Here is a 21458-nt window from a genome sequence, read left to right on the forward strand (position 1 = left end):
AAAAATGTCCTATTAGTGACATTAAAGACTAAAATCCCAGTAATTCACCATAACCAAAAATGTATCCTGAAAATTTTTTCTTTTCTCCATAAAAACAAAGCTTAGTTCACTTAGCTTAAGTCCTGCTCAACTATTGAGAAATATTTGTACAATTGACTAATATCTGTAAATGTATCTTTAATTTCCCAAAGTATATAAATATTTTGGTCTCAAACCTTATAATCTAAAAATTAAGCTATCAGATTTACTGTTCAGCATCATTACAAAGGTTAATATATCCCATCACATAACAGAAATTGGATTATTCGGGTGACCAATCATATGGTATAAATAATAAAAAAAAATCCACAGCAAATGGTTTATAAAGAGCCCATAAACTAAAATTATTTGGAGCACAAAATATTTTCAAAGAGCCAAAAGAGAAATTAGCCACATTCTTAAGTGCCCATTCTGACATTATCAGGATTTTGACATGGCAGAATATTTTGTTTTCTATCCAAAAAAGCTCTTAAACTTAACTTTTAGCATTTCTTGAAACCAGCTTCTTAAGTGCTATATTGAAGCAGAGCCAGAGCACTTAATTCACTTCAGGACTGAGACCGTTCTCTTGCTGACACTTGCCAAATCATTTTTTGTTAACACTTTGATTACGTACCACTAGGTTTCCAATCACCATGACCATCATGAAGACTGTAAGGCACATGGCTTGGCCAGCAACCTCCATGCAGTCCCACATTGTTTCTATCCATTCTCCACACAGCACTCGGAATACAATCAGGAAAGAGTGGAAAAAATCTTGCATGTGCCAGCGAGGGAGCACGCAGTCGCTTGCAATTTTGCAGACGCATTCCTTGTAGTTTTTCCCAAACAGCTGCATCCCAACCACAGCGAAAATGAACACAATGATGGCCAGCACCAGGGTCAGATTCCCCAGAGCTCCCACAGAATTACCAATGATTTTTATCAACATATTTAGTGTTGGCCAAGATTTTGCCAGTTTGAAAACTCGTAACTGGAAGGAAAGAAAAATATTGTTAGGAGAACCAGAAAGACACAAGTATATATTAAACGCAATTTGTGGAAGGACATTGATGCAAAATATGGCTTTAGTTGGACTTTTCAGAGGGTATCATCTTGTCTAAAGATACAAAGATGGAAGTCACCCTCAAGAAAAAATGGTAAAATTGTAATTTGATATTCTCAAAGCATAACTTTTACTGCAGGCCAAAGAAGTTACTGAGTTGAACTTAAAATCCAGGGTTCACCTCTTAAAATCATATGGACAACTTTTCAACTAGTATTTGTAGAGATCTATTTCTCGTATGTCAATCAGAGCACAAACTCTAATGAGTCAATTTATTTCTGCATAGCGAGATGTTTGAAGTGTCTGTATATGATGGATACATTGGAAATAGGCCCAGGTCACCCACTGCTATCTGTTTGTATCTCTATCAGTTCCCACTGAAGACTGTAAGATACCACAATTAGTAAAGATTTGTGCTAACGAAACTGTCCTCGGGATCAGTATCATGGCAAACATCAAGTAAATTTTTAAAACAAAAATAAAATTATTCTAATGAAGCCATATTGAAAAATCAGTACAATTTGAGTGTATTTACCAGTCTGAATGATCGAAGAACTGACAGTCCTTCCACATCTGCAAGACCAAGTTCAACCAAGCTAAGGGTTACAATAAAACCATCAAAAATATTCCAGCCTTCCTGGAAATAATAGTAAGGATCCATTGCAATTATCTTGAGAAACATTTCTGCTGTGAAGATTCCAGTGAAGACCTGAGTTCAAAGGGCAGTTTGTTATTCCATGGTGAAACATAATACTCCAGATCTAGTTGTTTAAATTTTTAATTCAAGCTATGTCTTATCCACAAGCAATACTTAAAAGTAGTTACATTTACTGTAGTGATTTATTATGCCCACCTTCCCTTAACAAGCGTCACAATACCAGGTAATTTTTCTTTTAACTAAATTTGATACTAAACTAATTACATAAACGTCTGTTTTATAACATTTAAAATCCAGTTTCAACTTTCTAAGGATATAGACTTTCTCAGGTACTGTACAAACAATGTCCCAAATTTGATTTTCAGAACATAAGCCAGAAGGCTTTCCAAGAAATTATATGATATAGCTCTTTCTTGGTATACAAATTACAAACAAGGCCAAATCTAAGACTACAGGGGAGCAGCTTCTTGCCTGTTATGACCCGCCATTCAGTTCAACAGAGCTGCAATTATTTATACCAGATGAATAAATATAATAAATTATAATCTATCTCAGTTGAAACAGCAACTGAGATAGATGATAATGTACTGAGGTGCAAGAATTTCCTGAAGCTGAGTAGCTCCTACTTGGGTGTGCCCAAGTTCAGCGAAGTTGGTTGGCTCAAACACTTCGATGTTAGGAATAAAAGAGTATTTAAGAATGCATTGTAAACAAAGTTCTGCTGGGCTGGTAGTGGTTTCTCACCATGAGATTCTATGCTGAATGAAGTAGAAATTATATTTAAGACCCACCAAAGTAATAACCCTGAGTAGCTCTGAGAGAAGTCTTGGGAGAATTTAAATTAAATTAAAAACTGCTTGAGCCTTGCTCTGAAAAGCTTGCTTTTTTTTTTTGCTTTTTTTTTTTTTTTTCTCTTTCTGGTTAACCCATTTTCCAGCAAGCTGAAAATAGGACAGCTAAAGAGAATAATAATCTAAGTGGGATAGTCAGGAGACAGGAAAGAAGAGTCTGCCTTGCTCTGCCTAGAAACACCAATACTCAAGACAGATTGCTGCAGTCTTTAAATACAGTTTTAGATACAAACACCTGAGAGGGAAAGGTTACCAATTTTTAAGATACAGGATTTGAACCCTTGAGAAAGACATAAGAATGATACACTTCGAAATGCAGAATTAGGTTCCTAACACTCAGAACAGCTCAAGGAGCTTTGAAGTGGAACTACTGGAGCAGGCAACCTCTGAGATCCTCTCTATTGCAGAGGGGGTTTGTGTCAGGGAGCCTAAAAGTGGAAGAATGTGCTGCTTATACACAAGTTCTCTCACACTCTCTTTGTAGTCAGAGGTACACCAGGATTTATATGGAATTTCCTTGGGTGGAAAACAAGCCTATAAAATACTACAATACAAGATTTTACATTTTCTTAGGAAACAGAGGTTCAGCATTTCCCTTATTTTAAGTACATGAAAATCAGCCATAGAATTTTCTATTAGTTCTCCCTCCTAAATTCTATAGTTATTTGCATTATCTGTTTGCTCCTCATTACAAAACAAGGATTATTAAAAATCACATTATAAGAAATCAATTCTTAAAGTAAGAGATAAAGTAGGACTGTAGCTGCAGATACTTCTATGTGATCAAACCTGTCAGTTCAAAAGAGAGCTACAAAAAGTTAACTCATGAAATCTTTAATAATTTATCTTTTTGAAGCAGAAAGAAAGGGAGAAAATACAGCTGACAACATGGGGAAAATATATCTTACTAATTATCAGAGGATAAAAACAATAAAAAATAGGAGAAGAAAAAGTACTGTGGTATTTTTTTTGCATAAAGAATAGAAAGAAAACAATCCGCCTATCCATGTAAAAAGACTTTTGCAGGAGAAAATTCTGGAAATGCTTTTAAAGGAATCTTTTAGATATTGTAAGTTTCTGCTCAGGAAACAGCAATTAAAAACACATTCATAATTTAAAGATTTGTATTGTATTGATTGAGAAATTAACACTGCATTTATTTGCATAGTGTCTCTTTCATGGAAGCAATGCATTTCCTGGTTTGCACAAATCAAACTCTACTTAAGATGGACTTAATGTAGCATTGGAGCCAATTTTTAAATTTTTAATTTGGTTTTGCAGAACACAGCAGTATATTGATTTTACAGTATCCTAAGCTAGGATACAGTATCCTAAGCTAGGATGAGTCAGGGTTGACAGTCACATTTCCAAAAATGTTCTGATACTTATATCTGAAGGCCAAAAAATATCCAAAAAGCTGATATAACTTTTCCTTTCAGTTATTATAGGCATATTTCCTCCCAAATCATGAACACAAAACCCCAACAAACTTACCAGATTTCCAACTGAAAGTACATTACTGAATTCATCCGTCATCGGATAATGCTCCATAGCCATAAAGAGTGTATTTAAAACAATGCAAATTGTAATAGCCAGGTCAACAAATGGGTCCATTACCACTAAGTTGACAATATGCTTAACTTTTAACCAATGTGGACTGCAGTCCCAGATCAAGAAAATATTTGCAAATTTATACCAACATGGTGGGCATTTCTGTCTTGATTCTTCAAGTTCTGTGGGGAAAAGAAAATTTATATATGTAACTATGTGATTTCTCTAACATTCCTCATTCCAATATGAACTGTACCAGTAAGGTTTTCAGTCTGCATTGGTACTGTTTAACCTCTTTTAAGCCCCCATTACACAGGACTTTTAAGAAAAGTCTTTAAAAATTTCTATCAAATATATTTGCTATGTTCAAAGCTTACCTGTCAAGCACAACTTCTTTATATTCCAATCACTATGCCAATCAGCATCAATTTATGCATCAGTTTGTATTATGTATTTAATATTTCCTTGATTACACTTCAGCTCGTTTCTCCCACCTACTGTTCTAGTATGTAAATATTTTTATTCAGAAATTTGTAGCATTTAAGTGAAAAATTTTATCCTGGATTCAAGAAAATAAACATTTTGATCACGTAGAATAGCTTTACAGAATAACTGAATAAATAAAACTGCAAAATTGCTTATCTGTTTTAACAATAGTTGAATGCGTTTGAAAAATATTCGGTGGCTTTTTTGTGTCCAATAATAAATTTTTAATTACTGTGCATAAGCATCCACTCAGTTATGACCATGCACATGAGTTAGATGGTGACAAAACAATGAGATAGAAATGCTTTCTTATGTAATAACTTTAATGCTTAGTTATGTAATAAACTTAATAAATAAAGAGCTTTGAGTGTACTGATAAATATGTGTCAGTTTGTTGGATGTTACCTGTACTTAAACTATTTTAAATCTGTTTTCAAGTTTCAACTCAAATTCTCAGAAATCCATGGGGAAAATAGGATTAAATATTAAGCTATGCATAGCACACACCTTCCACAGTGTTTGTGAGGATGCTAGCAATACTCATGGCTCTTTCCCTTAAAGCGGGATCTTCCAGGAAGTCCATAGAAATGTGAAAAGAACCTGATATTCTCTTCCTCATTTCTGGTTCTGTCGTGGTGCCCTATACAGAGAATGGCAGTAGGTGAGACCACGTTGAAGAAACAGCCAGATAAGCAAATACTACATAAGCCTGTTAGTAGTGTCTTAGCGTGGACACGTGCTCCGTGCACTTCTTATTTGATCATGTCGGACTTTTATTACTTTTTAGTACCTTTAAAATAATTTTAGAAAGGCATTAGGTCATAGGTACCTACAGTTCAAGATTGAGTTTCTTTACTTACTTTTTGCATTTTTTTTTCCTTCAAGATATGTAGAGTCTTTAAACATTTAAACAAATTTTAACAAATGGAAAAGGGTTGAGTTCAAAATATTGCCCAAAATTTTGCAAACCGTAATTTTTTTTCCTTGCTCCCGCTGACAGAATATTCTGGGGTTTGTAACATAATAGTCTTTTCCCCTAATCAAACTGTAACAAGTAAGAAAAGTCTGACTTCCTCATGCTTCCTCATGCTAGTACTTTTTAGCAGTCTTTGAGTAGACAAATTTGGACTAAACAAGAAATTTTTTGGAGACATTTTCTCTTACCTTGTGTACGGTAAGAGAATGGCAGCAATATGTGCTGCACATATGTTCACAAAGATATTTTAATTTTTGGAAGTATGTATTGAACTGTGATCTTCCAATGAACTATTGTCTATACTACAATACTCCACCAGAAATGGATAGAAAATATATAGGAATGAGAAATAAGTGGTAATAAGGAATTGAAAATTTCCTTACATTTTTAACCAGTCTGACAAGAAAGAATTGTATCAAAATTAACTAATTATGCTAATTTTGATAGTGGTAATACAGCTTCATATTGATTGTAGTTATATAACACTTTTGTGTAATATTTTCCATTGTATGTCAACATATCGTATTATATCAAAATACTGTATGTCTACAATAGCTAGATGGACCTTTAGATCAGCTAAAGGAAAGTATGGCACAGTAATACAGTGAAGCATAGCATTTTAATGAATGTGTATGTTATTATTTTATTACTTGGAAACTGTGACTTGCATTTGTTAGTTATGAATCTTTGCAAGTAAATGCTTAGGTTGCAAACCTATTTTAGCTGTTTTATTTAGTAAAGATTTTACAAGATGCAGGAGCATTCACAGCTTGACCAACCAGGAAGCATTGCCAAGGGTTCCATTCTGTAGAGAACACTGGCTGGTGCAGTAAGGAAATGCCACCATGCCTAAGCTATTTAAAACTTTCTTACATTGTCATCAGTAGCTGGTTTATCTATTATCACCTCTGGCAGAAGCTGTCCAACAGGCGATGTAGGAACAGATGGTCCACCAACCAGGGAAACCACCCCATTGCAATCCACGGTGCTGTGCATCTTCCCATTCACTGGAAACACTGCCAGCATCCTTGATGACCTACTGGCCTGGCTAATGTTACTGTTGCGCCGCTCGCCGTGCCTGCGCGGCACAAAGAGAGAATCTCTTCTGCTGTCATTGTCTTCAAAAGTGCTGTGCTCATCATCAGCAAAGTCATTTTCTGATCCTACATCTTTTGCTCGACCTCTGAAGCTGAAAAGACTTGTTCTGCTGTTGCGCCTTGGGGAAAACAGGGAGCCACGAATGCTCAGCAAAGACTGTGGACAAACAAAATACGTGCTTATTAGCTGAAATCCACAAACTTAGCACTGTTATTAGATTAGCATTGGTTTTATTTTTTTCTTAAATGAGAGTAACCATGTTACCTGGAAGCTACATGCTGCTGTGAAATTTTTACATATGTTTCATCAGAGATATACTTTGCAGACAGACATATCACTGTCCATGGATTCTTAATACAAAACCAGTGCTGAACACTCCTTTTTCAGCTAAAGTTGCCAAATAGATCAGTTGCATAATTCCCACCAAGAAAAAAAGGAAGTCCATACATGCACTTTATTTCATGTATGAAGCATCTTGTCCGTAGTGATCAAATATTGGTTGAAACATCATTGAAATGATGGAGGAAAATGTGAGGCTATTATAACAGAAAAATACTGTAGCATTTTAGCATGTCTAGGTAATACATAATCATGCTAAAAGGAACCCTACAAAATCAATCAGAGAATATTTTCATGTGACATTTAAATAATCCTATTAGAAGAACAGAGATATGATGTTACATTTAATTCTGAGCAGTTATTTTACAAGGCAATCTAACAGCTACAGCACTTCCTCTCAAGCACTGGCAACACAAATTAAGGTAATAAAAGTATCAGTATTTCCTTTGTTTATGCAGTAGCATCATATTACTGTACTTCAAGAAGACTAAAGTAGTTTTGCAACAGCCTATGATGCTTTAAATATATGCTTTTACAAAAAAAAACCCTATAGGCGATACCTGATGTGGAGAAGAATACTTCTTTTCATATGTCAGTCTATTGCCTTCAATAGACAATCGGAAACCTTTCCTTCTGATGCTGTCTTCTGATTCAGACTTGTGAAATTCTTCTTCATCTTTTTCCTCTCCTCCAGACTGTTCTTTCTGTTTCCTTTTTTTCCTTCTATTTCTCCTCTCTTTTGCACTCTTTGAGCTCAATTTTGATGCATCTGAGGAACTTTCTGAGAGCCCTCCTGCTTCTCCTGCAGCACTGGGCTCCCTGGACTCTGCAGATGCTGTTACTGCTGATGCTGCCACTGCTGCTGCCTGCCATGATGCAGAAGAAATTTTTATCACTGAGGAAACCACGACATGATGTTTTCCTTTCTTTAATTTACTTGTAATTTCTATTCCAAAAGACCCAGATCTTAACACTTTTCTATAGGCTATCCTCTCCCTAGGTTTTTCTTCTAGTTATTATTAATCAGTTGACTCAAGATATGTGTTGGTCATGGACTTCTCACATCCTTCATGAGTAAATTATAAATGCAGAATCTACCAGACTGTTAATGGCACTAGACTAGAAAACCATAGTGAATAACCTATACCTAGTTTTGAATATTCCTTATTGATGGCTGAATCATTCGCAATACCCTTCTTCAGTGCACAACAGAAAACCTCTGAGCTAGCTCTTTCATTGAAAGACCAACAGGGCGCTTTATATTTCCAATTTCAGAAAGCAGAAGTTGAATATCTCTAGTAAATTCGCATGCAGTCGTGCATTACCACACCATAAATGATACCTGGGCTGCTTCTTGTTGCTTCTTCAGTTGTTCCAGCATCTGTTGAAATTCTGCCTCTTTCTGCTCTGCCTCTTCCAGGGTTGCTTGATTCTGTTCTTCGTAGGCCATGGCAACCACAGCCAGGATCAGGTTTATCAGATAGAAAGAGCCCAGAAAAATCACCAGAACAAAAAATATCATGTATGTCTTCCCAGCAGCACGAAGAGTCTGGAAATAATAATATATTTATAAGGAAGTATATGTTAACAGAAGTTCTGTTTTCCATACAGTTAAAATTCAGACAAGAAAATTGACTGTAGTCCTTTTGCATCACTGATACAAACACATCTGGTCTATTTTTCATTAAAAATTTCTCACCAATTGATAAAGGTTTTCCCAGAAGTCCTGAGTCATTAGCCGAAACAGCGACAAGAAAGCCCAGCTGAAGGTGTCAAAACTTGTGTACCCATAATTGGGGTTTCTGCCAGCTTTCACACAAGTATATCCTTCTGGGCACTGCCTACAAAGACAAACTGGACATTACCTATTTAATCATTTAAATATTATCAACTACTGATGTTAGTGCATTCCTATGTGCAGTCAGAACTGCAAAACAGCATGTTTTTCCAGGTTTCCCCATCAGGTATTACTCTTCCTGTTACTTACTGACCAGGCAGGAGCTCTACTAACACAAAATTACTCATTCATCATGCAAACACACAGTTTATCTGACTAATCCACTGAGTTCTGATCAGAAACACCAGTCCTAAGCCCTGTGTAAAAGCCTTTCTTATGGGAAAGGAAGTGGTCACTCAAAATAAGCCCCACTTGAACTGCTCATCTATGGAACATGGACCTAATTTCTACACAGTGCAATAATATGATGAAATTCAGTCTTACCCAGCATCAGAGCTATTTCCACAAAGCAGAGCATCGTTCTGCCCTTCCAGAAAATAAAAATGACCTGTTTCAAAAAGAATTTAAAAAAATATAAAATTCAAAATAGAGCCATTATCTCTAAAAGTTTTAAGGTGATTTCTGATCCAATTTAAACAAGCAGTGTTATTTTCTCAGCTTGGCAACAACTTTAGAGCAAATAACATTATGAATTTCATTAAGTACTATCACTCACAGAACTCACTGTTAAAATGCCAAAATTTACTAAAAATTCTGTCAAATGCTTCTGGATGTGGATTCTCCCTTCTGTCTGATCACTGAACTAAATCATGTTTTGTGAAATAAAATACAGTTGTTTTTTAGAATAATTACAATCTGTCTGAAAAAAGATTCTCATAATTTCTTCAAAACTCTTTGATCAGTATTGCTAGAGGTTTCAATTTGTTGCTCACAAACACTTGTGACAGTTATCTAATATGTAAACCCTGCAAAAACTCACCCATCTGTCAGTGGTGCTGATGGTTATGGGTGTGCACACAGTTATAGCCCACTGACTGTATGAAGGCCCTGGCATACACCTAAATTCAACTCAGAAATAATTACTGCAGCAGTCACAACTCCTTAAGTAAGATTGTAAGAGTACATGACTAAACTATTGAACACCTTATTAAAATAAATTGGGTAAGTTCCACCAAATCACCCTGTAACCAACCATTCCATAGTCCGTACAGTAATGCCATTGTTAAAGGACATTTCAATCTCACAGGCATAAGGATGTTTTTTATACAGGGTCAGACTATGTGCCACATTCCTGATGGAATCCAGAACTATTGCATCAGGCTGTCTGTAAGGACAGGGCAGGGGCAATGGTGATGCTCCTCTGAGCACCTTCCTAGCTCCAACACTTCTGAATTATAGCAGCTTTAGAATTAAGGTGGTACCTTTTATGCTTCCTGAGATTTAAACCCCATTGGATTTCTTTTCCACTTAACTGTCCTGTTAGATTCCCTTAAAATAATCTCCTTTGAAAATGAGTGCAGGTGAGTTTGAACTTGACTCTGCCTATGCTGCCCAAGCCAGGCTAGTACAGACACTGATGAATTCTGAGTCCAAGGAGGTGTCACAAGCTGCTGGCTCAGCACGTATTGATTTGCTGCAAGAAGGGACACAGTACCTGGGCCAGCTCCATCACTCCATCCTGTGAACAAAATTCACCATTTGGAAAAATGAGTTTTTAAGCTGTACATAGACCTTGTTCTGACACTTTGCAAAGGACTCATTTTCAGTGTCTAATGCTGTACCTGCATCCCACAGGGAACAATCTCCTGTGCTGTGCCAACTGCACAGCCCTGTGTGTGGCTGCTGTGGGCCTGGGATGGTATGCATTGCAGAGCTGCTCTGTGCTGAAACCCAGCTGTAAACAGAAAGCTGACAGGATGCTGGCCACAGCTGACCCTTAGGAAGCAAAACTTATTCTGCCTTATGTCAGCTAATCACGATTACAACATGCTGGAACATAACAGCTTGTTGGGAGAAATTCAAACCTGCCTTGATATGGTTTAAATGGAGCAGTCAGTCCTGATCAGCACTGCACCAGCTGAGCTGAACTGCTACAACAGGTCGGCATTCAGGTTCTGTGCTTCGGAAAAGATGTGCCCTGCAAGGGCGCTGTACTTGCCAGCTCCACAGAAACTAGAGCCACACTGAGCACAGCGATGCACTTGGGCAAGGGCTCAAAATATTATCATGATAGGAAAACTTTTATAACACACAAATGGAGCAGTATAAGCATGTACCCCTATCTAGATGCAAAATTTTGAATTGTGTTTTACCAAAGTAAAGTGAAAAATCCCTCATTACACCAGTGGTGTAAGTTTGGCTCCTCTTTGATTGGGAAATGGGAAAAGCTCCCTGGTAGCTGAACATCTAACTTAAAGGAAGATTAAAGCTGTATGAGTAAGAATAGGGTAAAATATAAGAAGCATAGAGAATAATTGTTATTTCATAATATTGATTGTGAGATGAGTTTTCTCAGAAAAAAATTGCTTATGGAAAGCTTGTTAAGACAAACCTCAGCTTATCTAAGTTTATCAGAATTCTTATCTTAGAAAAAGAAAAAGCGGGGGGGAAAAGTGTTTGACTCATTAATGCCGGGAATTCTTACATAAAGACCCTCTAAACAGTGTCTCCAAAAATGAGCTCAGTGGTAAAATTAGGGCTTACATGCCTTTTTCTGCAAAGTATACACAAGTAATGGCATAATAACTTCCATAATTCCTACAAAAGACACTGCCATTGCACTGCTCTGAGCTGCATTTAAGGAACAGCTTATTGCCCTGTGAAGCAGCTGGTTTTTGTATTCTGTCTGCCCACCCACATGCAAAAAGAGAGCAGGAAGCTGTGAGAAGGTAATTTTTCCCTTTGAAACTGCTGGTAAGCAAGGACAACCTTATTAACTTCATAATAAGACTTATAATTTCATTATAAATTTCATAATACATATGAAGTTCTGTAAATATACCAAAGGCTCATGTAGCCATTCAATAAAGTACTTCCTGGAACTAATTAAATTGAGCTTTATTTTCAGGGGGATTCAGGTCTTCTTTAAATCAAATGAAATCAGAACTTAAGCTTATAAATTCTTTGTTAAAAAGTCAGGAAATTAAGTTTGGCCTTGAAGTCTAGGTCTTCACTGGGAGACTGCTTAGACTGCATATCCCATGGCATGGTATCTCCATGAATTCACATGTTCAACTAAACTGAGTTTTACAAAAAGATTAGTTTTAGAAATTCAGATGGAAATCCATCATAGTCATTGATTAGCTGTGTGATCACAGTTAGAAGCTAACTTCTATTCAAAATTTGGCTTTGACTTGCAGCTATTGAACCTGTTATATCTCTGCCTGCAAGATCAAAGATATGTCTATGATGAAAATTCTGTTCCCAATGGATTTTTTTTTAAATTGTGATCACATCACCCCTTAAACCTTCTCTTTGATGTGGTAAGTAGGCTGAGCTCCTGGTCTATCTTGGTATAAAGCATGTTTTCCAACCCTTTAATCATTCTGCTCTTTTTTGAACTTCCTCCATTTTTTCAACTTTCTATCTAAATTGAACTTTATATAGTATTCCAGTTGCAGCTGCAGCAATGCTAAACACAGGGGTAATTCTGTTTTCCTGTCAATTCTTTCAATAATTTATTTATGTGAACAGGATATTATTTAGCTTTTTAGCTGCAGAGTTTTAGCCTTAATTAGTCAGTCCTGGCTGCCCCAGAGTGCCTTAGGTGCCTCAGCCTCTATATTGTTAAGGGTTTTCCAATTGCACTTCTATATCCTGCCTTTCAGCCTTAAATACAAACTGCTGTGGCAGTGTTTTCCAGAGCCTCTGTGGCATTATTTTTTCTGTCCTCATGTTGTTCTTCATGCCACTTCTATTCTCATGACATTTCACTTGCAAACACACTATTGCCACAGCAGGTGCTCACCCGAAGCAATTGTCTCTGGTGTGAGATTCACCTCTCTTTCTCTTCCTTTTTCCTATTCTTTTCTTGTGGCTTTTGGTTTATATTAAGTGACCTAATAACATGCATGTACAAGCTTAAAAACCAGCCAGCCGTGCAGCCCCAACTCTGATCAAAGGGCACTTCAATTAGTGCTAATAGCACTGTAAGAAGGAGCAAGCTGTAGGGAATTTGAGGAGATGCTGATGAAAACCATGAAGATGCTGTGGGAAAAGTGTCACTGCTGCACTGGAATGGACACCCAAGGGAGGATACTCAGTTGGGACCCCATGACTTCTCTTTGCAGCTATTCACTGTGATCTCTTCTCATTTTCTATCTCTCTCTCCCCTTTAGTTCTTAATTTACTCCAAAAGCAACTTTGAATGCTAGAGATGATGTATTGCTTCATCTACAGTCTCTGTGAAAACCTGTCTCAACATGAACTCTGAGCATTGATTTTTGGGATAGGTTTGTCCTGTTTTGTTTGTTGTTTAACTGTACTGGAATGCATTTCTTTATCCACCCTCGGTTTGCCAGATTGCTCTGTATCAGCAAAACTGGTTGAAAAAATCATACTTTGGGAAATTATCAAAGTGAAAAGATGCACTAAATGATGTCTGAAGAAGTTTGTGTGAGGTTGCTACTCTTTAAGGTTTTAAATAATCTAGAGGATGGAAGAACACTTATCAAATTTAGAAATGACACTGATCTGATAAGGATAGTGGTGAGTTTGAGAAAACAGTTACGTTTTCAAAGGTCCAAGCCAGCTGGAGAGATGGTGCTGTTCAGGCTGGAACAATAAACTGTGCAAGTGCAAGCTGAAAACTCAGTGAGGTAAAAGTCTCTAAAAGACTCAGGAGCAGGTAGATAAAGGTTGAACAATACTACAATTGCAAACAACAGCAATCTACATAGGATTGATAAAATAGAAGTCAATATGCTACCACTTCTTTCCTACTTAGTACATCCTATGTAGAGTAGAAATGCCTATATGTGGGTCCTGCACTTTAAGAAGCATGCTTATGAAAAAGAAAGGATCCAAATGAGAGACCAACATTTAGAAAATACATTGTAGGAGAAAATGGTTAACAACCTGTGTTGTTTAGCATACAAGAAGACTGAAAGCGGACAGAACAGGGGAATGAAAACACAAGAATAGTCTCTAAATTCTTCAGAAATTGATTAATGATAAGGAATACTTTTTTTTTATGACTATGCTGCAGTTTATAAGAACAATAAGCATTAATTTTAGCAGAAAAATCTGTTAGACCTCAATGCACCTCATTAATAATAATAATAATAATAATAATAATAATAATAATAATAATAATAATAATAATAGTAATAAAATGAAAGGTAAAATTACTGAGGACTTCATCACTGGACTTCTCACTGCATATCAGAAGTCTCTGATATCTGCCAGAAAGGGCATAGCATGCTGCTGCTCATCTTGCTTTGGATAACAGAATGGAAAATGTTTAAGACTCTTAAATAATTTTAAGACACCTTTCTGTCTCAGGGGAGATGTGAATTTGGCAGATGGAGCTGAGAAAAAGAGCTATACCAAGTAGCAAGACTTGTTCTCTCTTCCATGCAGGCCTTTAGAGCAGGCGCATGAGGGAGAAAATATTTCTCCTGTTCCATTTTAACAAACTGTATTGTCCCTTCCCCTCCTTCCTTCTAAGAACTGGGTCAGCCACAAATCACTCCAGTGAGAATTCCGCAGACAATACTTACTTTCATCTTCAATGTACCCCTTCCAGTCAAACGGAGTCACTGTTGAATTAACCAATGTACCATTTTCACCTATGGTGCTGTTTAGCTGGGAAGTAATATTTGTTTCCAAAGTAAAATTTTCTGGAGGCCACTGCAGGCATTTATTCCTCAGGTTGCCCATGAACAGCTGCAGCCCTATCAGTGCAAATACACTCAGACAAAACACAGTCAGGATCATCACATCCGAGAGCTTCTTCACAGACTGAATCAGGGCTCCCACTATAGTCTTCAGGCCTGCAAATGGAAAGGAGTTTTTATTCTGATGTTGGAAACTTTTTCAAATCATAAAAATGACAATGTCTCCCAGTAAAGTTATAGATTTCATGCAGAAGCCCAAATACATGATTGTAATGTCTGTGAAACAACATTTTTGTGAAGAGCTTTTTCACTTGTGAAAATGAGTAAATAGCTGAAATTTATGTCCACTTGAAACTGTGAATGGAATGAGTTGCATATATTTCAAAACAACTTGTTGTAATGATAAAACAAGCAACTATTTTTTGTTCATGCTGTACATTGATCTCACATAAACATCTTCTTTCTTTTCATTTGTCAATACATCTTGCTCCAAACCTTTACTACTATCAGTTTTATAACATACTAGATTTAGAAGACCATAGTAAAAAGCCTGTTCAACAATAAATAGGATTCAAATTTAATGCTATAAAACTGGAAATGGTTTGGAAAATTGTAGCTTTTTAAGATAATAAATCCCCCATGCAACACCCATGCTATTCTTTATTATCTTATTCCTTCACCTTCTTAGTAAGTCAACATTTCAAACAGATTTATTTTTTAGGCACAAATATTCACAACAAATACCACATAACATCATGTAGGTAGGATACACATGGGTAAGAAAACTTCAGGGTTACTAATATTCATTGGATGTGGAGAAGAAAGCTTGACATCGTACGATGCAAACCACACACACTGTGTACTGCAATGTCTCATGCAAGAATCTGTTAAACTCAAAGGCTGATTTCAAAAGGAAAGTGCTCATTTTCAAAAGCAATGAATCAGAGATTTCAGTGAATTCTGATATCTTCTGATTCCTGCTTTTTTTGTGGAAAGAAATAAGACTTATATTTTAAAAATATGAATTCTGTTTCAGTGAATTAAAGTCAGCCTCAGTGTTTAACCTCGCTCTCACCTGGAATGACTGATATTGTTTTCAAAGCTCGGAGAACTCTGAATGTTCTCAACGCTGAGACATTGCCCAGGTCCACAAACTCTGTCACATATCTGTAATAGGGGAGTTCACACACAAACACAATGACAGGATAAAAAGGAACAGTTGGGAGGTAAAAGGGGCCTAACACCTTACACCAGTTACTTCTTACCTGGAATTACAGAAATAGTTTTCAAAGCTCTCAATACTCTGAAAGTTCGAAGAGCTGAAACATTGCCTAGGTTTACAAATTCTGTTACATACCTGTAGGATTAAATCACAGTTATTCAGAATTTAGGCAAAGTTTATGCTACTTACTTGGGTCTTTCATCAAGACCGCTTTGGCGTTTTTAGCAAAAACTTAAATAGCAACAGTCAGAGGTTTACCTTTCACTGCAGTTTGCCTTGCATTAATATACTTTCAGAGCCTTCAGCTAAATTAAATGTCTCTGAAGTGAATCGCACTGACTTTACTTTGAAAGCCTAAAATTTATCTAGACTAGATTGGTAAGTTTGGAGAATGAAGTCAAAGGGAAGCTCCTTTTCTGCTCAGAAAAAAAAAAAAAAGCAGGACATGAAATTAGCCTCTCTAATACTAACTGTACTAATGGCTTCTGCAGTATTTATGTTTACATCAAAATATGCATTTTTGAAAGTGAAAATTGTTTGAGACAAAAGTAAGTCCATAAAAGAATTTCCATTTTCTATTTAACAAAATTGGTATGCATCGATACTAATTTCATGCCCTTTTTGCCCTTCTCTTTCCAGGAAAAAGCAAAAAACAAGAACTTACGCAAAGGTAATGACAGTGAAATCAAGCCAGTTCCATGGATCTCGAAGAAAAGTAAAATCTTCTAAGCAAAAGCCCCTTGCAATGATTTTTATTAGTGACTCAAATGTGTAAATGCCAGTGAATGTATACCTGAAAAATATAGGGAAATTTAATCAAAAGAGGTAGAATATTTTGCATTGGTATTCTGACAGAAATAAGATGATAAAATAAAAGGGTTTCTTATTTTACAGCTGGAGAAGAAATACAGTAAATAAGCAATTTCTTCTAAAATGCATTATATTAATCAGAGATACTTGTGTGTTTCCATGCATTAGTTGTGCTGTTGAAGTACATCAGTCCTGATCTGGGACATAAATAAAAATTAATAAATCCATAAAATAAATAACAAAATTTATAGGTGAGATTCAGTTTAACAGTATGCAGTACTAGGTCCTTTACTGTGAAGTGAGAAAGCTGTGAGCATAAGTTATTGGATATTGTGTGAGTCACAATGTAAAACACCTGGTATTGGCTCTAAAGAGGGAAGGATGCAAGCATGCACTGAATTCTCATTCTCACTTTAGTAATATTTTTGCTTGTATGCTTCTCTTAACAGATGAACATATGATAGCCCATGGTTCTGTTACTAATTCAATGATGTAAGGAAGGATAAAAACACTGGGTAGGTGCTAAACCATGGAGAAAACTGGTGGAATCTCAGTATAATACTGTCTGTAAACTATTTTCATGTTTTTTCTACCCAATTATGCTACTAGAATGAGATTCAAGTAATTATTCAACATTTCTACATAGTTCAGAGAGGAAATAATCATAGTGCCTCATGTTAGCCCCTGCTAGCACATTGTGCACTGTGGTTACTGGCATGGTAACTCCTAGAGGAATAGATAAAGATATATTGAAATAATGTGCAACTTACTCTACATTCTTTGTCCAGTCTGGAGGGTTACTCATGGTCATAAATACGCAGTTGGTCAAAATAGTGCACATGATAAGCATGCTGAATAATGTAGGTACAGTTAAGGAAAAGACAGGAGCTATTCCCACAGTATCACATCAGTCATGGCTGAAGTACAGTAAAACTTGCCACTTACACAAAACTCTTAGACTTTGATGAACACTGACATACGCTTTGCTTAATCTCAAATTTTTCACATTAGTAGACTTAAATATTGGTCTCGATTTGTTGACACTGATGTTGCTTTTCTGGTGTCCTCATGTTTTGTTTTCAGCTAGTACTGAAAGGAGATGGCTCTCACACCCTGGGAGGTAACATGAGTTGAGCAACCAGCAAAGACAAAATAACTTGCAGGAGTATACAGTTTGCCTGAAGTACCTGGCATGACCGAATAAGTGTTAGTCTTTCACTTCTACAGGCTTGAAACTAAAATCAAGAGATGGCATATGCAAGGGAAAAGAAGATTCTGCTATTTACCCAGAGTCAGAGCTGAGCTGAGTCAGTGCCAATCCAGTACCCAGCACAGCCAGGCTGTTGAAAACACAGAGTAAAACACAGAATACTGCTTCTAATTGCTGAAGTGAGTGCTTTCCATGTTTCTCTAACTCCAGCTCAATAGTACATGCTTCAATCAGTGAAAGAGAAATCCATCGAGAGCTCACAGGTTAATGTGAACAGTTTTCCTGTATTACTTTTGGTTTCTCTCAATACCCAACAAAAGCAGTGCACCTGTTTCTACTAATGTTATAATTTGAAAATGCTTCAATAGTTGCATCAATTGCTTGAAACACACAGAACACTGGTGAAGATTAGAATGAAATTAATTTTTATTTGATGTTCCAGCAAGGACCATTTAGGTACTCTGGGACTATGAAAGCCAGACTAACAGCTCAGAGGGGCTGGTTCTAGGCTTCATGACATCCAATGACATCAATTCTTTGTCCACCAGATCACTGCCTCTTCAGACAGTGCAATTCTTCCCTTTTTGCGGCAATAACCTCAATTCAAACACTTGGAAATACTGAAGTAACCAAACTAGATGGAAACCTGACTCAAAATGGCCACATGATGGCAGCAAAAAATAAGCGCTGCTACAATTTATACCAAATAGTTAAATTATTTTTCCTCTAGTCATCTCTCTAAATTATGTATTACTTACAAGTACTTTCATCACCATAACTGGCAAAGAAAATAGTTTAAACTAAAGAAAGATGTTTACAGCTAAATTTGAGAGCCCAGGATGGATTTTTTTCTTTTTCTTTTTTTTTTTTTTTAATCAAGCAGCATTTGGTTGTTTTGGGTATATTTTTATACCATCACAAAAACCAAAATTAAACAAAAACCAACCTAAACCAATCAACCACCACCATGAAACCCAAACAAAGAACCCAACCATTCATTCTAGGTGAAGGAGGAGTAACAGCAGCAGCACCGCGATCTAAATGTGTCAGAAAATTGCCGCAATCATTAAGATCTTTGCTTACAGCAGCTGAAAAATTCAAACTTTGGCATACTTCTTCAATAAACACTCCAATCACAAGGGAGGAATTAGTTTCCTGATTCCCATGGACAGGTGTATGCCCTCTGCCTAGATGCCTGATTCAGCAGTGGATATTTTGGTATATTTCAGTAAGTCACTTAGCTAGTTTTGAAGATCATGTTTCCATACAAGCTCTGTAGAGTAAAAGTCTTTCAGTGTCTTAGAATAACTTATTAGAATGCCTTACAGTGTTTGTCATCACAGTCTACAGACAGGTCTAAAGAGTCTGTTTTAATTTAATTAGGAAATTCCTTTAAATATAGAGACTCCATTTTGGAATCCAAGTTGGAGATGCTTGGCTGCAGTTTTAGTCATCTTATGAAAGAGTTAGAGAAGTGCCATATTCTCTTTGGAGAGCTGAGGTTGTACCCTGTGCAGTGCCTTGTGTGCTTTCAGCTCAGTATCTTGGTACCACAGGTAGGTCCTTGCACATTTCTCACGCCTTACAAAACTTGGCACATCTGGGAGCCAAAGGTAAACCAAAGTGCTGTTGTCTCTGAAAGGGAGCAGATGCTCATTAAGGGATAAAATACTTAGAAATATAGACTCTGACCATTTCTCTTATGGGAATCTCAAATGTAACTGACACATTCGATGTCTGTGCATCTCTTCTGTCCTCTCCCACATTTTGAGTGATTGATTTACAAGCTCAATATTCCCTTAATTTACTACTTTATGCTCTATAACAATTCAACTATACACACAGGCAAAATCAATCTGATCTGTGATGACTTCTTCATGGAAATTTTCATGTTCTTCCCATATAGGCATGCAGAGGCACCACACAGCCTCAAGCTACTCAATTACAGGAGCAGCTGAAGTCTCTTATCACCTGTGTGGATTGGTGGAAGATGAAACAATTGGGAAAAAACCAAATATTGCCAACTGGCTGCACAGATACCTTCTGGCAGTCAGGCCACACTGAGGAATACTGTAATTTAAGCTTCCAGAGCTTTTCACAGGAGGACTTAGACATTTTCTCTAGAGCACCTCCCCAATTCTTTCTAACAGAAATCTCTAACATTCTGCAGCTCCAGCCACTGCCACCTCTCTTTTTTTGACTACTAAACACTACTTATTCTCACTTTTTCATTCTTTCCTATTAATTGCTTGGCCATCTCCCATCACTCCTGTGCTGCCTCCTCAGCTCCAATGTTCTACTTTAAGTCAAGTCAGGCAGGCAAAAAGGAGGAAAAAAAAAAGCAGACTACCAGGAGATGAGTCAGCAGAGAGAAATTCATGCTGTTACCAGTTTCTGTATCCAGTATTACAATAGGTACTGGCAGTGAGAAAAATTGCAGGGAAAGTCTGCGAGCACTGGAAAGAGACACGCTTGGTTTCTCTGCAGGGCAGCAACATCACCTCACATGTCTGGGCACATGTGATCAGAGCACCCAATACAGAGATTCAGAGAAGTTGGAGGACAGACAGATGAAGGTTTTCCAACCAATGTTCCAGTTTCATTGTGCTCAATGCTTGCCTTTCACGCTGAAAGTGAAAGGCACATTTCTCTTACAAAGTCCAAAATGCCGAACACCTGCCACAAAATGTGGAGGAAATAGAGTTTATCTATACAGGTCAGAGGATTATTAAAAATAATAATCAATTTTGCCCCTCATCTTTTTTAGTAGGTATCTAACTTTGTATAAGCAGTTGAGATTTGAATTGTAAAAAGGAACATATTTAATGGTTCTTAGTTAAAACACTTTAATAAAACCAATCCTATGCCTATTCCTAAGATAAAATTAGCTCCTGCAGTAGTTAGCTGGTTGTAAAAAGAAATCAGTCCATATACTGAAAGAAAACCTTTTCCTATAATAGAGTTAAATTACACAATCAGTTCATAAATGGAAGGAAAAATACTGAAATCATGAATTGTCTATTGGAGTTTCTTTTGTTCTTACTATTGTCAAGACCAGCTGGATACTCTTTGAAGACAGTTAGGAGAAACTTAAAACCCAGACCAAACTCAGTAACCAATATGCTAGTGAAAAGCATTATCCACAACTCAGCCAGATGCCATGTTGGAAGGAATTGTAAACCAGTGTCATGTGAATGGATGAGCACTCATTGAAGCCTGCAATCTGACAGTATTTGGCTGTGTTTTCTCACCATCACCACCACCTTTTCTGTAGGTCTCTGTCAGCTTCCTTAGCTACTGTTCCCAAATGCTCCCTTAACTCCCCTCCAGCCTGACACCTTCCCATTCTTCCACTGCTTTAACTTCCCAGGAGCTCAGAGGAAAGGGTGCTCTGAGCCAGCAACCATCATCTTTGTTTCTTACTTTTTCCAAAGACCTAGAAAATTCTGCCAGCAGTATCTATTAATAAGGCTTCTGCCTTTCACTACTTGTTCAATGTTATAAGTCTTAATGTCACACTGAAATTTTTATTTGGTAACTACATTTCCCAGTCCTGAGGTTATGCAAAAAAACCAACAGCACCAAAACTTCACCCACT

The 21458-nt window shown here is 36.9% G+C and overlaps 1 protein-coding gene across 10 annotated transcripts in view; it reads right to left on the reverse strand.

Annotated features, from left to right (window-relative positions):
* LOC131579529 (sodium channel protein type 1 subunit alpha) overlaps positions 1–21458 on the reverse strand; it is a 63198-nt gene that overhangs the window by 34437 nt on the left and 7303 nt on the right. For 2 of the 10 annotated variants that reach the window (XM_058839612.1, XM_058839609.1), the window contains exons 3-15: positions 17421–17510; positions 16505–16633; positions 15694–15785; positions 14502–14774; positions 9265–9328; positions 8743–8884; positions 8386–8592; positions 7604–7909; positions 6513–6860; positions 5138–5270; positions 4088–4326; positions 1620–1793; positions 656–1012 (exon numbers count right to left, since the gene is read on the reverse strand). In XM_058839612.1, coding sequence (XP_058695595.1) covers positions 656–1012; positions 1620–1793; positions 4088–4326; positions 5138–5270; positions 6513–6860; positions 7604–7909; positions 8386–8592; positions 8743–8884; positions 9265–9328; positions 14502–14774; positions 15694–15785; positions 16505–16633; positions 17421–17510 — 2554 coding nt within the window. Of the gene's footprint in view, positions 1–655; positions 1013–1619; positions 1794–4087; positions 4327–5137; positions 5271–6479; positions 6861–7603; positions 7910–8385; positions 8593–8742; positions 8885–9264; positions 9329–14501; positions 14775–15693; positions 15786–15883; positions 15976–16504; positions 16634–17420; positions 17520–21458 lie in introns of all 10 variants that reach the window. The other 8 variants (XM_058839613.1, XM_058839610.1, XM_058839615.1 and 5 more) reach the window with 7 other exon arrangements.

Source organism: Poecile atricapillus, chromosome 5 (assembly GCF_030490865.1).
Source record: "Poecile atricapillus isolate bPoeAtr1 chromosome 5, bPoeAtr1.hap1, whole genome shotgun sequence".
Classification (NCBI taxonomy): Eukaryota; Metazoa; Chordata; class Aves; order Passeriformes; family Paridae; genus Poecile; species Poecile atricapillus.